The sequence below is a fragment of the Schistocerca cancellata genome, chromosome 12, assembly GCF_023864275.1.
Source record: "Schistocerca cancellata isolate TAMUIC-IGC-003103 chromosome 12, iqSchCanc2.1, whole genome shotgun sequence".
Classification (NCBI taxonomy): domain Eukaryota; kingdom Metazoa; phylum Arthropoda; class Insecta; order Orthoptera; family Acrididae; genus Schistocerca; species Schistocerca cancellata.
This window is the reverse complement of record NC_064637.1, coordinates 147,000,409-147,015,875: the sequence shown is the minus strand read 5'-3', so window position 1 is coordinate 147,015,875 and position 15,467 is coordinate 147,000,409. Positions and strand designations below refer to the sequence as shown.

Sequence of the window (15,467 nt, the reverse complement as noted above, 5' to 3'; positions counted from 1 at the left end):
AGTGAGCTATGTTTTTTGAATTGCTTTTGACGAGCATGTATTGCTCGTCTTTATGCATACCGCTCAGCAATCTGCAGTGAGGCATTACTATTTTCCTTTTCTTATGTCTTGGCGTGTATCTAGTAGCAGTGTGACTAATTAGGTCTGCCATGTAGCAGATTGATGATTAGGCTGAGCTCAATATTCAGCAGTGTTTACATTCGCATCCAGTATTTAACATGTGATCAGGAGTCAGTAAATCATTATTTTCATTCACTAGATAGGAAATATTTCTGTATTTTCTTAATACTGTCAATTCAGGAATTTCGCCAAGTGTAACATTATTAAGTATAGAATGCTTATTATTATCTGTTGTTGTAATTATTTTAATAAACTGGAATTTTATCTGCATTTTCCATACCTTGGTCAGACTACTGCTCCTACTCGTGTTTTTTTTTTCTAAAGTAATGATCAATAAATATTTTGTGATTAATATTAGTGTGGATTATTAACATTTTATTGGCTCAGTGTAACATTTACAAGGAGTCACAGTTGTATAACATGGTCAACTTTATAAAAGTAACTTAAGTCACACTGCCGAACAACAAAGCTGCACTTGCCAAGTTCTTATCTCATATCTGTGATTTAATTTTATACTGTCATATATCAGGATAGAAACTGGTCTTTATTAGCCTGCAGAGGTTGTTTATTAATCGAGCACACCTGTCAGTTGAACAGTGCTTGGATTTAGTGAGATGCTCATCAACCTATATACCTGCTTTTAACATACACCATACATACTACACACCACCACCAATCTCTGTTGATTCAGTTTGATACATAACGTACTTCTTCCATAAATAAAATAGTGGGAAAGTTAATTAACACACACACACACACACACACGTTTTCCCGGTTTGGCAACGTCAACAACTCCACCCCTGCCCCCCCTTCCATTGCATGGATTTGTGTATTCCATCTCTTTGTGACTAGTGTTATTCTTTGTGATGAAATGGTGTTAACATTTTTGAAGTATTTGAAAATGTGTAACTGACATAGGACATGTGTTCCAGCCCAGTACTCCCCTTCTTGAATGTAGAAACTGCCTGAAAACCACATTTGAGCTGGCTGGAACACTAGCCCTTGTTAATGCATTAGGTAGATTCAATCCGGGGCTGGCACACTCCCCCAAATCCTGTCGAGTTAGTTGCTGCTATCCAGGCTGGTTAAACATAAATTTATGATCATGTTTTAGTTTCTAACTTACACTAACCACTGTTTAACAACACGAACAGTAATAATCGGACTGCCGAGGAAAGTAACTTAATGCAATTTTGTCAAATGACAAAATCAGAACTTAAAAAATCTTCAATTTAGTAGCCGTCAGTTTGTATCGCAACGATGCTTTTCGTGTAAAACAGTTCAGCTTTGCCATTAGAGTCACCACTATTGAAGCAGTTAAAATACCAATTTATTTTTAATGAAAAGTTGCACTGCAGTTCAAAGGGAACAGTGATTAACATAATTACAGTACCGGAAGAACAAATGACATTCATTAATCCACATCAAAAGATGTCTTTAGCAAAGTAAAATTTGAAAGAAAATTGGAAAATAGTTTCTATTCCTGCTTTGAAGGAAAGCTATACGAACAAATCTGTGGCACAGCCACAGGCACCCACACGGCACCCTCCTATGCGAATCTTCTACAACAGATTTTCCAATCAGGACCAAGGTTCCCTATCCTCATTACTTGACAATCTCAACATCTCTCCCATCTGCATTACTCAAGGCTCCTAGTACCATATTCAAGGTCACTGACTTCCTCCTCTCTGATGGCTCCACCCTCACATCTTCCACCATTAATCCCACCAACAGTACCTGCATTTCAACAGCTATTACCGTTTCCATCCCAAAAAATCCTCCCCGTACAGCCTGGCCACCTGGGGATGGCATATCTGCAGTGATGAGAACTCTCTTGCCCGGCATGCTGAAGGTCACACAAAGGCCTTTACAGACATGCATTACCCCCCCTCCCCCAGACCTAGTCTGCAAACATCTTCTACGCCATTTCCCCTCACACCCCCAATCCTTCCACCACCCACAAGAACCAGCTATAGACGAGCACCCCCTTCATCAACCAATACCACCCCAATCTAGATCAACTGAACCACATCCTTTGTCAGGACTTTGATTATCTATTATCATGCCCTGAAATGAGGGACGTCCTACCAGAGGCCCTCCTAAAGTAGTGTTCCATTGTCCATCCAACCTACACAACAACCTAGTCCAGCCCTACACCAGTCCCAATTCCGACCCTTTGCCACAGCGGTCATATGTCTGTCACAGGCTTATCCTACCCCATCAGAGGCTTGGCTCCCTATGAAAGCAGCCATGTTAAATACAGCTTTGCTGCAGTCACTGCTCAGCTTGTTTTATCGGTATGACCATCCAGTCATCCACCAGGATGAACGGCAACCCCAAACTGTGGCCGAGAGCAAAGCGAATCACCCTGTTCCACAGCATGCAGCTTCAAGATCATACTCACTGACCACTTGAGCAAAGATGTTTCTATTACTCATTCAATCCAGCAAAGTTATCCTCTCTCAATGGTGATGTATGCCATTGTCATTGGACCGTTATTGGCTAATTTAGCATCTCAGATATGAGGTATAATACATCAAAATAACTGGATGTCATGCATCATGTACACATATGAAACCGTGCAACTGCCTCATTGCCTGAAGACGCCACGAAGTCAGCGTATATTCTCAAAGACTTAACAACTGTGACAGGTGTTGAGATCAACACAAGAACACAATTCTGTTAAACATTGGACAAGGCACCAGCCTTATTTGCAGCACGGACTGGTGCAAAATGGGCACATAGCCGATTGGGCTTCCAGCTCAGAAGCTAAATTATAATCAAACAAAATAAGAGCTGTCTTGAAAATGCACTCTAACAGGGAACTCGACTTGTTTCAGAAAGTGCAGATGCTAGATATATCAGTAACGAGTAAACTATGGTACATGGCACAGATCTTGCCTATTCCAGACTCACTGGCTAACAATATCCAACAATCCTTTTGCTGGTTCTTTTCGAGAGGAAACACATTAAAAAAAAACTGCCTCTACCAGTTACAGAACGAGGTCTTCATCTCGTGAGGATGAGACGTAACAGCTAAACACTTTTAATTAATCACATAAAGGAAGAGGTCAGAAAACAAAACCGAAGTCAAATCCAAAATCTGGTACTCAAATAAAAGTCAGAAAGTACAACTCACCAATAAATGAAGCTCAAATTAACATTTTATATAAATGCATCTGGCAACACTACCATGACTTCAATAATGTAAACAGCAAGGCAAACAAACAAACTACTTACCAACACAGAGTTACAATAACCTGTCAGCAAACCCTCACTGTATATTGTTCATCTGCTTTTACTGTTGTCGTTACTTTCTTCTTGTTTATACTTTAATACCAGTTGAATAAATATTACATCTGTAACCATGGAATGACCCTAACTTTTCTCTGCAAGATTTGCACTGATTCTGAGTGCAGATGTGGCTGAATTTGGTTTATGAGTTCCAAAATGTGGTTTTGCCAGTTTAAATTCTCATCAAAATTTTGAAGTTTTTGCCTTATTTATTATTTCCTCATATTTTTTTGAGTGCACACACTACTGCTATCGCTGGTCAGAATGCAACTGTGTCGCATAGGACAGAAGTAGCAATTCAGAACGGGGTGCGGTAGGAGAAGGGATAGCAGGGTGTGGACAGGGGGAGAGAAGTCAGCACTGCTTGATGGAGTATGCAGGAGCTAGAGGGCAGGACAAGGCTGCCAGGCAGAGCATTAGGAGGCCGTGGGGAAGGGAGAGGGGGTGGGGGGGGGGAATGAGCAGCAGGAAGGAGAGGCGCAGAGAAGTGGAGAACACTGGTGAGTTTGCCTGTACAGAGCAGCACACAGTGGGGTGAGAGGAGGCAAGTGGTGAGGTGGTGACAGGACGGACGGAGCAGAAACAGTCGGGTGCGGGGACAGTAGGTTACCGTAAGTTGAGGCCGAGATAATTTTGGGATTGGAGAATGTGTTGTGGTAAGTTTCCTAATGAATTTGTCAAACAATCTCCGTGACCCATTTTCTAGAGTGTCTAGTAGGTATTTGTGGCTAATGTGATCAAAAGCTTTTTCAAAGTCAACGATGAATAAGCTACCTTTGATTTTGCTTTCTGCAGTTGTGCTGATGGCATCTCCGAGTGTAAATGCGACAGTTATTATGTTTCACACAAATATGGCGCAGTACTCACACACCCCTCAGCTTTTCCCCAAAACACCTTCCATCCTTATATTATTCTTTGGGTTGTTGATGTTTGGAGACATAACATCGCTATTACAGGTAGTCTGCGAAAACCAGTTCATAGATGGTGGCCGCTGGTAAATTGTGTATATGATTGGAGTTAACCCCCCAGCATCAGTTAAGGCCTGAAGATGACGCACTGAAGCACCAAAACTGGTACCCATGTCATAAAGAACATCATAAGGACAGCTGTAGGTGTTCCATTTTATTACATTATTATTTTGAAGTCAGCCATGAGGAGTGTGATAGGCCTTATCTGCTCTATGCTCACAATGTTTTCCTTTTTGGGTAAAAGAACTATAATTCCCTCTTTCATTTCCTTTGGTACTGAGTCACTATACCATATGCCATTTGCCAAATCCAGTAGTACCGTAATACTCTGAGCATGCGCAAATAATATCAGTAAAATCCAGTGCAAAGCCCAACAGGAGCCAGCATTTTCCTCTCTGACCCTCAAAACCTGCTAGTTTCTTTGTCTGTAAAGGGTTCTTAAACTATGATTCTGTCTTGCAGTGTGAGTTGGTTTACTATCTTCTGAAGTACTTCGTTGTGTAGTGCATCAGTAGTTGCTTGTTAGTAAAGACCACATGTAAGACTTTATTTCACGTTGTGTATGTAACAGCTGTGAGGATCTGTCAAAACCTCTGCCGATCATCAACATATTGCACTGTCACATTCATCATAAGGTATAATGACAAAAATAATTAATTACTGATAATATAATGTAAATGGATACATAAAAAATCTACTCACTCAGCTGCGGCAGAAGAACATGCACACACAAAAGGATTTAACTTTTACAAGCTTTCAAAGCCAGTGACTCCCTCTTCTGGCAGAAGAGTTGAAGAGGAAGGAAGAGGGGTACAGTTCAGAAAAGTCACCCAGAACCCCAGGTCAGGGGTGACTTACTGGATGGTAAGTCTCCCCTGACCCCGTGTGTTCTGGGTGACTTTTCTGAACTGTACCCCTCTTCCTTCACCTTCAACTCTTCTGTGAGGAGAAGGAGCGACTGTCTCTGAAAACTTGTATAAGTTAAATCCTTCTGTGTGTGTGTGTGTGTGTGTGTGTTTTCCTCTGCCACCTCATCATAAGGCAATTTCATTTTCAACTATGTCTTTTTGGTGGATATGAGAATAGTGCCTTCCAAACAGTGTCGCCAGGCATTTGTTATTTTGGCTTTGTATCTTTTCCAGAAATATTTTTGTCTTGAGTGATTGATAATACTACAAGGAGCATTCATTAAGTAATATAACACATTTTTTTCTGAAAGCAGGGTGGTTTTCTTCAGGATTCCAATAGCCAATATTATTCTCCACTCTTTTGGCTACAAAACCCTATTTTTCAACATAATGTCCATTCAACACGATGGCCCTGTGTCACCTTACTGGGAGGCCTCGTATGACCGCACAATATTGCTCCACTGGTCGATGTCAGAGCCGATGTCTAGCAGCATCAGTAACCTCTCTTCGATCCACGTACTGCTTCCCACGGAGTGCATCCTCCATTGGGCAAAACAGATGGGGGTCAGAAGGTGTGATATCTGGGCTGCACGGTGGATGAGAAAGAACAGTCTGATGAAGTTTTTTGAGTTCCTGCCAGGTATGCAGACTAGTGCAAGGTCCTGCATTGCCACGGAGAAGGAGAAGTTCGATTGCTGAAGTTGTCTCTTCACTTTGCTGAGGGTAGCCCAATACACGTCACTTCAGAGTGGATTACTGCACCACGAGGGAAGACACCGACAGAATAATCCCTTCAGAGTCCTAGAAGAAGGCCACCCTTACTTTGCCAGCTGAGGGTGCGGCTTTGAACTTTTTCTTCGGAGAGGAAGCGGTGTGGCTCCGTGCCGCAGATTGACATTTTTTTCTGGTGCGAAGCGCTGTACCCGTGTTTCATCACTCTGACAATGTCTGATGAAAAAGTGTCACGATCAGCCTCCTAATGCGTGAGCAATTCCACACAGGTAGTCCTTCATTTCCCTTTACGGAATTCTGTTAGGCACTGAGGAACCCAGTGGGCCCACACCTCTGAGTACCCCATCTGGTGAGAAGAGTGTGTCAGCACTACCAACAGAGTTGAAGAGTTGAGCAGTGAGGTGTTTGGATGTGATCTGCCAGTCACCTCACATTCCAACATTGCAGGAGTCACAGCTGCGTCCAGCCAGACGGCACGGGAGAGAGTGGAAGGTTTGCGCAATTTTGGGACGGTGACAGATGCCTCGCCCGATGTCTCATCGTGCTTTTGTTCACTGTGAGCACCTATAAAAATCTGTGATGGTCTTGTTTTCCACCAAAGGAAACTCGATGACAGCTCTCTGCTCAGAACGCACCTCCATTACAAACACCATTTTGAAGGTTACATATAACGCGATCACTTACCAGAACTTCTGGAACTGTAGGGGCTAAATCGGGAATATTTCACAATGTCCCACAACAAAATCCACATTTTTTCAACTGAAATTGGCGAAGAAAAAAAGTGTGATGCATTACTTATTGAACACACCTTGTAGATCACCACTGTGCTTTGGTGTAATAGGCCCACCATTCCAGAGTGCTGGTGCATCTTATTTTGCATTGAAGGATTGCTGCCATTTCCATTGCATTACCTCATCAAGTCCTAGGTCATTGAGAAGACTTATACAGTGCTTCCATTATCCTCTGCCATGGTATACACTTTGTCAGAGCAAATTAATGTAGCATTGGTAGGCCCCTCTGCAAATATATCCATACACTGTTCATCTCTGAAAAATAAACCCATGCGCTGTCTACCCCTGTAGATATACTCAACACACTGTCCGTCTCTGCAAATAAATCCATACACTGTCCATCTCTGCAAATAAATCCGTACACTGTCTACCTCTGCAGATATACTCAATACACTGTCTACCTCTGCCAATATACCCATGCACTGTCTACCTCTGCCAATATACCCATGCACTGTCTACCTCTGCCAATATACATCTGTACACTCCCCACCTCCACAAATATACCCGTACGCTGTCCACCTCGGCAAATATACCCATACACCGTCCACCTCTGCAAAATACCTGTACACTGGTCTTCCACTGCAGATGTACTCATACACTGTCCACCTCTGCAAATATACCTGTATGCTGACCACCTCCACAAATATACCTGTACAAACTGTCACCTTTACAAATACCGGTATATCCATACATTGTCCCCTTTACAAATATAACTGTACACTGACCATCTCTGCAAATATACTCTTACACTGTGAAACTTCTGCAACGTGCAAATACACCTATACAGAACCCCGCCCCCCCTCCCCCCCCCCCCAGTCAGATACTCAGAATGTCGGCAGTTGCCTACCTGTGGCACTGGCGGCGCCCTCGCGCACCCGCCGTTTGAGCGGCAGCTTAGGCCGGACGACGGTGGGGTGCTGCACCGTGGCCAGAGCCCCGTCTCCGCCCTCCGCCGGCAGCCGCACTGTCTCCGTCGTCGAGCTGTGGACGATCGTCACCTGCTTCAGCTTCTTCGCGCCCGGCCGCTTCCCGAGCAGCTTCGCGGTCAGTACCTGCGGGCACACGTGAGCATGTTTATTATCGACGGACTGTGCTCCGTGACAGTGTGAGCAAAAAAATTATAATTTAAGAGGAAAACAATACGTGTAGTGATCGGATCCTATTCTCCAGATGTGTCTGACCTGAAGTTCTGCTACCTGTACCTCATTTTGTGTACACACGATGATTCTGTGGTGGTGATACAAGGCTTAAGGGATGGAGAAGGATACATGTATTAATTTGAGGTAAGGAACTCTGGTCCAGAAATGACCAAGTCAAAAGTTATAAGCAAAAATCATTCTTTTGGTTCTGACAGTGGAATGTATGTACCGGTAACATTGTTGCTAAGACTATAGGGTATGCAACTTTAAGAGGTGGTAGTGTGGACCAAAGAAAGGAGAAAATATCTACTAAACAAGAACTCTAAATGACATACTTTAAGAGATATTAGCACTTGTTCATCTTCGCTACTATGAAACACTTCTCTTCTACTCCAAGCTCTTTGCTTTTCATATTTTGGGAGGCGGTAGTACAAAACACATCTCTTCTAGTCCAAGCTCTTTGCTTTTCATATTTTGGGAGGCGGTAGTACAGACCAAAATGAGGGAAAAAATCTAGTAAATATGGTTTCTAAAGTGCATATTTTTAGAACTATAAGCACTCGTTCAGTTGAAGAGTTGTTTTTCACACTGCGTAAGATGAACATAGCTCTTAAAGTGCTTGCCGTAGAAGAGACCTGTTTCATAGTGTCAAAGATGAACAAGTGCTAATACATGTTAAAGATGCATTCTAAAGCCCATGTTTAGAAGACTTTTTTACTTATATCTTCCTGAGGAACCTGCCCCTAAAGTTTGTCGGTGTGTTGTTTGCACAACCTGTATATCTCCTGATCTCAAGTTCTGCTACCTGTACCTCATTTTGTGTATTCAGGGTGATTCCATGAAGATGTTGGAAACTTTTAGTGATGGAAAAGGGTATATGTGTCAACTTGAGGTAAGGAATGCTGGTCCAAAAGTAACTGACTTAGTAGTTATAAGAAAAAGTCATTCGGATAGTTCAGACAGTGGAATATATGTTCTGGTGCTGTTGTTGCCAAAACTGTAGGGTAGGCAACTTTCAGGTGCGGTAGAACAGACCAAAACAAGAAAAAGATGTTGAGTAAAAATGGGCTCTAAAATGCTATGGGCACTTACTGATCTTCCTTGCTGTGAAAGACATCTCTTCTACTGCAAGCTGTTCGATCTCTACATTTTTTGAGGAGGTAGTATGGACCAAAATAAGAAAAAGAAAAGAAAAAACAAGCTCTGAAGTGCACACATTATGAGCTATGAGCAATTGTTTGGTGGAGGAAATGTGTTTCACTATAGCGAAGATGAACAAGTGTTTGTAGCTTTTACTGTACGAGGTGTGTTCAAAAAATTCCAGAACATTCTAATTTCACATCAATGGTGTGTTGGAGTGAAACGCAGTTGACATCCCTGCACACACCTGTATTTAATGTGTAACTGCTGGAAGTTTCATTGTTGTATGGCAGAGTCAGAGGAGTGACGTGTCTGTATTAACTTTGTGTGAAACTCAAGAAAACCTTTAGAGACACACTAAATGATGCAGGATGCATACAGTGATGACTGCTTAAGCCATACACAGTGTTACAAATGGTTCATACACAGTTTAAAAATGACTGGAAGAGCATTAAATATGTCACTCGTTCAGGACGCCCTTCAACGTCTACTGATGATGCTCGTGTCGGAAATGTCAACGAAATTGTGGGTGCCAATCGAAAACTGACTGTCCGAGAGATTGCAGAAGAATGTAACATTTCAGTTGGATTGTGTCTTGAAATCCTCATGCAGCATCTTGGAAAGCATCGTATTGTCACCAAGTTCGTCCCAGGGCTCATGAGTCAAGACCCAGGAAGACCTTCGCCTCGCAATTTGTGAACAGCTTTTGGATCGCACACATGGGAATAAGATCTTCCTTAACAGAATCTTAACTGGTGATGCGATATGGGTCTACAGTTATGGTGTTGAGACCAATGGGTCGGGGAAGATTCTGCAAGACTTTGTCAGATCAGGTTAAATGTCAAAGCCATGCCAGTAGTTTTCCTCTACTTTGAATTCATGCCACGAGGACGAACTGTTAATCGATGGCATTATCCGGATGTATTGCAAAGTCTGCAAGAAAATGTGAAAAGAAAACAGTCTGAAATGTGGCAAGACAATTCATGGCTCTTGCAACGTGATAACGTACCCGAATATTCATCCCTGTTGGTGTGTTACTATTGCACAGAAAATGAAGTAACTGTGCTGCCTCATCCTCCATAATCACTAGACTTTGCTCCTGTGGACTTTTTTATTTCCAAAACTGAAATCCCCTTGAAAGGATGAAGATTTTCAACAATAGACGAGATAAAAGAAAATTCGCAGACAGCGCTTTGCACGAGCCAGTAAGAGGTGTACGGATATTGCCTTCAGAAGTGGAAACAGCATTGGATGCAGTGTGTCAATTGTGGATGAGAGTATATCAAAGGAGACCATGCACAATAGGTAAAACATAAGCACAGAAAAAATTGTGGACAAAATTCCGGAATTTTTTGAACAGAGCTCATATTCATTTTAGAGCCCATGTTTACTAGACATTTATTTCTTGTTTTGGTCCATACTACCACCTCTGAAAGTTGCCTACCCTACAATCTTAGGAACAACAGTGCTAGTACGAGTACATGTATTGCACAGTCAGAGGTATCAGAAAAATTTGCTAAAGTTGCACTTTCCTTTGCTGTAATTGGAGTTAACCCTGTTTAGAATATATTCAAGAATTTCACTATTTATGTGTAGGACTTGCATGTCATCTTTTGATCTAAAAGCTTATAGAGGAATTGGCATTAATCAAAATCTTTCAAGAAATCAAATAAATTTATTACATTCTAAGAAAACTGAAATGTCTGTAGTCTGTTGCATAAATATAAAATTAAGTAAAATATTCACATAGAGCTTGCTACAGCACTCTAGCAATGTGACAAGTCATTCACAGTTAAATACAAGAGTAATCTCATATATTACATCTCATCTGCTACAACTATTTTTGCTGATACTCTAAAATTCATATTTTTATTTTCATATCTTTATCTTGTGTTGTACTAATATCAAACAGCTTGGGACAAGAAATTTAAACTAGCAAACAGACAAAACTACCTGAAACTGGAATATTCCATGGGGAATTACATATCACTGGCACAAAATGTTATTCAACTTTCAGAATCCATGCAGACAAACAAAAGAGTCAGACAATACAGTGTTTCAGATTTTTGTTTGGAAATGGTATAATATGAGTCAACAGTCTACAGAATTTGAACTATGGTTATGGGAAAATGGGAGTGCTTCTGCTGCGCTATGAACTTAAGTACATTTCAGGGTTCATAAATATATGTGATGAAATTGTGAAAAATGAGTGCAAGTAATCTACATAAACATCTGGAAAGAAGACATGTCACCTGTCAGCAGACAGGTGTTTGAATAAATGACGTTGTTGCCACGGTCTTCAGTTTGATGCAGCTCTCCACACTAATTCCATCTATGCAGGCCTTTTCACCTCCAAGTAACTACAACAACATACATCCATTCGAACGTACTTCCATGTTCATCCCTAGGTCTCCCTCTACATTCCCGCCTCCCCCCCCCCCCCCCCCCCCCCACACACACACACACTCACTCACACTTCCATCTATTACCAAACTGACAATTCCTACAAGCTTGAGGTGATGTTCTTATCAACTGATCGCTTCTTTTAGTCAAATTTTCCCCAGTTCAATTCAGTACACCCTCATTAGTTACACAATTTGCCTGTCTAATCTCCAACATTCTTCTCTAGCATCACATTTCATAAACATCTATCCTCTTCTTGCCTGAACTATTTATCACATACATTTACTTCTGTGCAAGGCTACACTTCAGACAAATACCTTCAGAAAAGATTTCCTAACACTTAAATTTATTTGACATTAAGAAATCTCTCTTTTTCAGAAATTCTGTTCTTGGTATTGCCAGACTGCATTTTATATCCTCCCTACTTCAATCATTTTCAGTTATTTTGCTGCTCAGTTGCAAAATGATTTAGACAAAATTTATGTATGGTGTGAAAAGTGGCAACTGACTCTAAATAATGAAAAGTGTGAGATCATCTGAATGAGTACAAAAAGGAATCCACTAAATTTTGGTTACATGATGAATTGTACAAATGTACAGGGAATCTATTCAAATACATACTTAGGGATTGTAATTTCAAATAACTTAAATTGGAAGAATTGTACAGATAATGTTGTGTGTGTGTGTGTGTGTGTGTGTGCGCGCGCGTGTGTGTGTAGGGGAGGGGGGGGGGGGGAGAATGTGTCCTGTTGGTAGACCACTCAGAAGATGCAACAGGTCTATGAAAGAGTCTGATTACATTATGCTCGTCACTGTGCAGTATGGTATCCACAGCAGATAAGACTGATGAAGGACACAGAAAAACTTCAAAGAAGGGCAGCTCGTTTTATGTTATCGTGAAACAGGGGAGTTTGTGTCTCGGTATGATACACATGTTGGGGTGGCTGTCATTAAAACAAAGGCATTTTTTGCTTGTGGAAGCATGCAGGAATGAATGTGGTGGGGAGACAGTAGGGCTGCTAGCTGAGTTAGGGGGTTGGAAGGGGAGGAGGAGTGGAGAAGGAGGAAGTAGGGTCTTTTTCCTCTTCTGTACTTCTCTCCTCTCCCCTCCCCCCTTTCCCATCCCCCCCCCCCCCCCCCCTCCCCAGCTCAAACTTCTCAACTGCACCTAGCAGTCCTACCCTGTCCCCAACACATTCATTCCTGCATGTCCCCACAAGCAGCTCTACATCTTACCTCACCCTTATCCTGCTATCCCTCCTCCCATCCTGCCCCAGCCATCTCCTAATCCCCACCACCCACAGATTGCTTTTCCCATCAGGCGCACTCAATGTGCGCAGCCCAGTCTCGGCAGTCAGAGGCAGTAATTGTGTGTAAATGTATAGCAGTCTTTTTGTTGTGCTTCTCTGCAACTCAGGGTCTCTTCAATATACTGAGTAGCAAACTCTCTTTTCATAATGTTTTCATTATAACAATGAAAACAATCAATTTTTGACACAATGATTTAATTGGATAGATAAAAAATCTAGTCACCGAGTGGTGTAGGAACACACACATAAAAGAGAGTTGAAATTAGGCAAGCTTTCGGAACCAGTGGCTCCTTCCTCAGGCAGAGGCGTTAAAGGGGAAGAAAGAGGGGTGAAGAGAAAGGACTGGAGAGGTCTAGGAAAAGGGGTAGATTTGGAAGTCACCCAGAACTGCGGTCAGGGGAACTTACCCCATGGGATGAGAAGGAAAGACTGATTGTTGGGGGGTGCATTGGACAAGACTTTAACCTGAGAGCTTAAAGGTGGAAGACAGGGTAATATGCAAGACAGAGATTACTGATTAAACTTCATGCATGAAGTAAGAGTGAGAAGCTAAGTGCATTGTACTTAACAGACATGGGAGGGGGTGGTGAAAAATAGACGGGTAAGACTATGGGAGGTTTAGAAAACTAAAGTGGAATAAAGGAAAGAGTAGATACTGTGAAGAAACGCTGAGACAGAAGAAATTAACATAAATTAAGGCTAGGTGCATGGTGAGAACCAAAGACATGTAGTGCTAGTTCCCACCTGTTGAGTTCTGAGAAACTGCTGTCTGGGGGAAGACTCGAGATGGCGCGTGAGGTGAAACAGACACCGAGGTCACAATTGTCATGCTGTAGAGGATGCTCTGCAACGGGATATTGTGTGCTGCCAATATACACCCTCTGCCTATGCCCATTCATCCTAATTGATAATTTGCTGGTAGTTGTGCTAATTTAAAGGCAAAACAGTGTTTACATAATAGCTGGTATATGATGTGTGTCGTTTTACAGGTGGCTCTCCCTTTGATAGTATATGTTTTGCCAGTTACAGGGCTGCTGTAGGCGCTGGTGGGAGGGTACATAGGGCAGGTCTTGCAGCAGAGACAGTCACAGGGTAGGGGCCATATGGTAAGGAGTTGGGTGCAGAAGGAGCATAGGGCCTGATAAGAATATTGTGGAGATTGGGAGGATGATGGAAAGCTAATTTAGGTGTGGTGGGCAAGATTTCAGACAGAATAAGTCTCATTTCAGGGCATGATTTTAGGAAGTCATGGTCCTGTCAAAGTAGCTGATTAATACATTCAAAATTTGGAATGTATTAATCAGCTACTTTGATAGGGCCATGACTTCCTAAAATCATGCCCTGAAACGAGAGCCGTTCTGTCTGAAATACTGTGCACCACACCTAGAATAGCTTCTCCACAATAGTCTTGTCAGACCCTACGCTCCTTCTGCACCCATCTGCCTACTCTGTCTCCTACCTCTGTAACTTGCCCTATGCACCCTCCTACCACCATCTACAGCAGCCCTGTAACTGGCAAAACATAGACAATCAAAGGGAGAGCCACCTGTGAAAGGACACACGTCATATACCAGCTGTTATGTAAACACTCTTCGGCCTTTTACATTGGCACAACTACCACCAAATTATCGATTAGGATAAGTGGGCATAATCAGAGAGTGTATACTGGCAACATGCAATATTCTGTCGCACAGCATGCTCTACAATATGACAATCGTGACCTCGGTGCGTTTCACGACAAGTGTCATCTGGATCCACTCGGCCTTAATTTATATTAATTTCTTCCATCTCGGCATTTCTTCACTGTATCTACTCTTTTCTTCACCGCGTTTTAGTTTTCTACATCTTTCTTTGTCTTACCCATCTATTTTTCACCACACCCCTCCCTTGCCTGTTACATACAATGCACTTAGCTTTTTGCTCTTGTTAACTTATGCATGATGTTTGTGCAGTAATCTCTGTCTTCCACCTTTAAACTCTCAGGTTTTCAAATCTCATCCGATGCAGTCGCCAACAATCAGTCTTTCCTTCTCATCTCATGCAGTACGTCTCCCCTGACCGGCAGTTCTGGCCGACTGTCCCGAAATCTGCCCCTTTTCCTAAACCTCTCAAGTTCTTTTCCTTCACCCCTCTTCCTCCCCCTTTAACCCATCTGCCTGAAGAAAGAGCCACTGGGTCTGAAAGCTTGCCTAATTACAATCGTCTTTTACATGTGTGCTCTGCCGCTACCAGAATTTTTCACTATTCAATTTAGTAAAGTTCATAAAGGCGTCTATGACAGATCTGAATTTGTGTTGATAAGGCATCTGGGGAGTTACTGATATTTAACACTGAGACTGCAGATAGGTATTAAAACATAAGAGGTTTCTATCTAACTTTAATATAATGGGATAGATAAAAAATTTACTCATCAAGCAGCAGCAGGGGAACACACATATAAAGGTACTGAAATTTGCAAGCTTTCAGAGCCAGTGACTCCTTCTTCTGGCAGAAAGGATGAGGGGGAACGAAGAGGGATGAAGGAAAAGGACTGGTGATGTTTAAGAAATGGGGACGTTACACGTGTTCTCCTGTCACTGCCGGTAGATTTTTTTATCTTAGCCGATTACATTATATTTTCAAAAATTTATTTCTATCAAATTCTGTGTTCCAACATCTCAGA

The 15,467-nt window shown here is 42.1% G+C and overlaps 1 protein-coding gene across 1 annotated transcript in view; it reads right to left on the bottom strand.

Annotated features, from left to right (window-relative positions):
• Positions 1–15,467, bottom strand: part of LOC126109532 (uncharacterized) — a 426,878-nt gene that overhangs the window by 16,624 nt on the left and 394,787 nt on the right. The window contains exon 16 of the mRNA XM_049914551.1: positions 7,661–7,865. Within this exon, the coding sequence (XP_049770508.1) occupies positions 7,661–7,865 (205 nt within the window). The remainder of the gene's footprint in view (positions 1–7,660; positions 7,866–15,467) is intronic.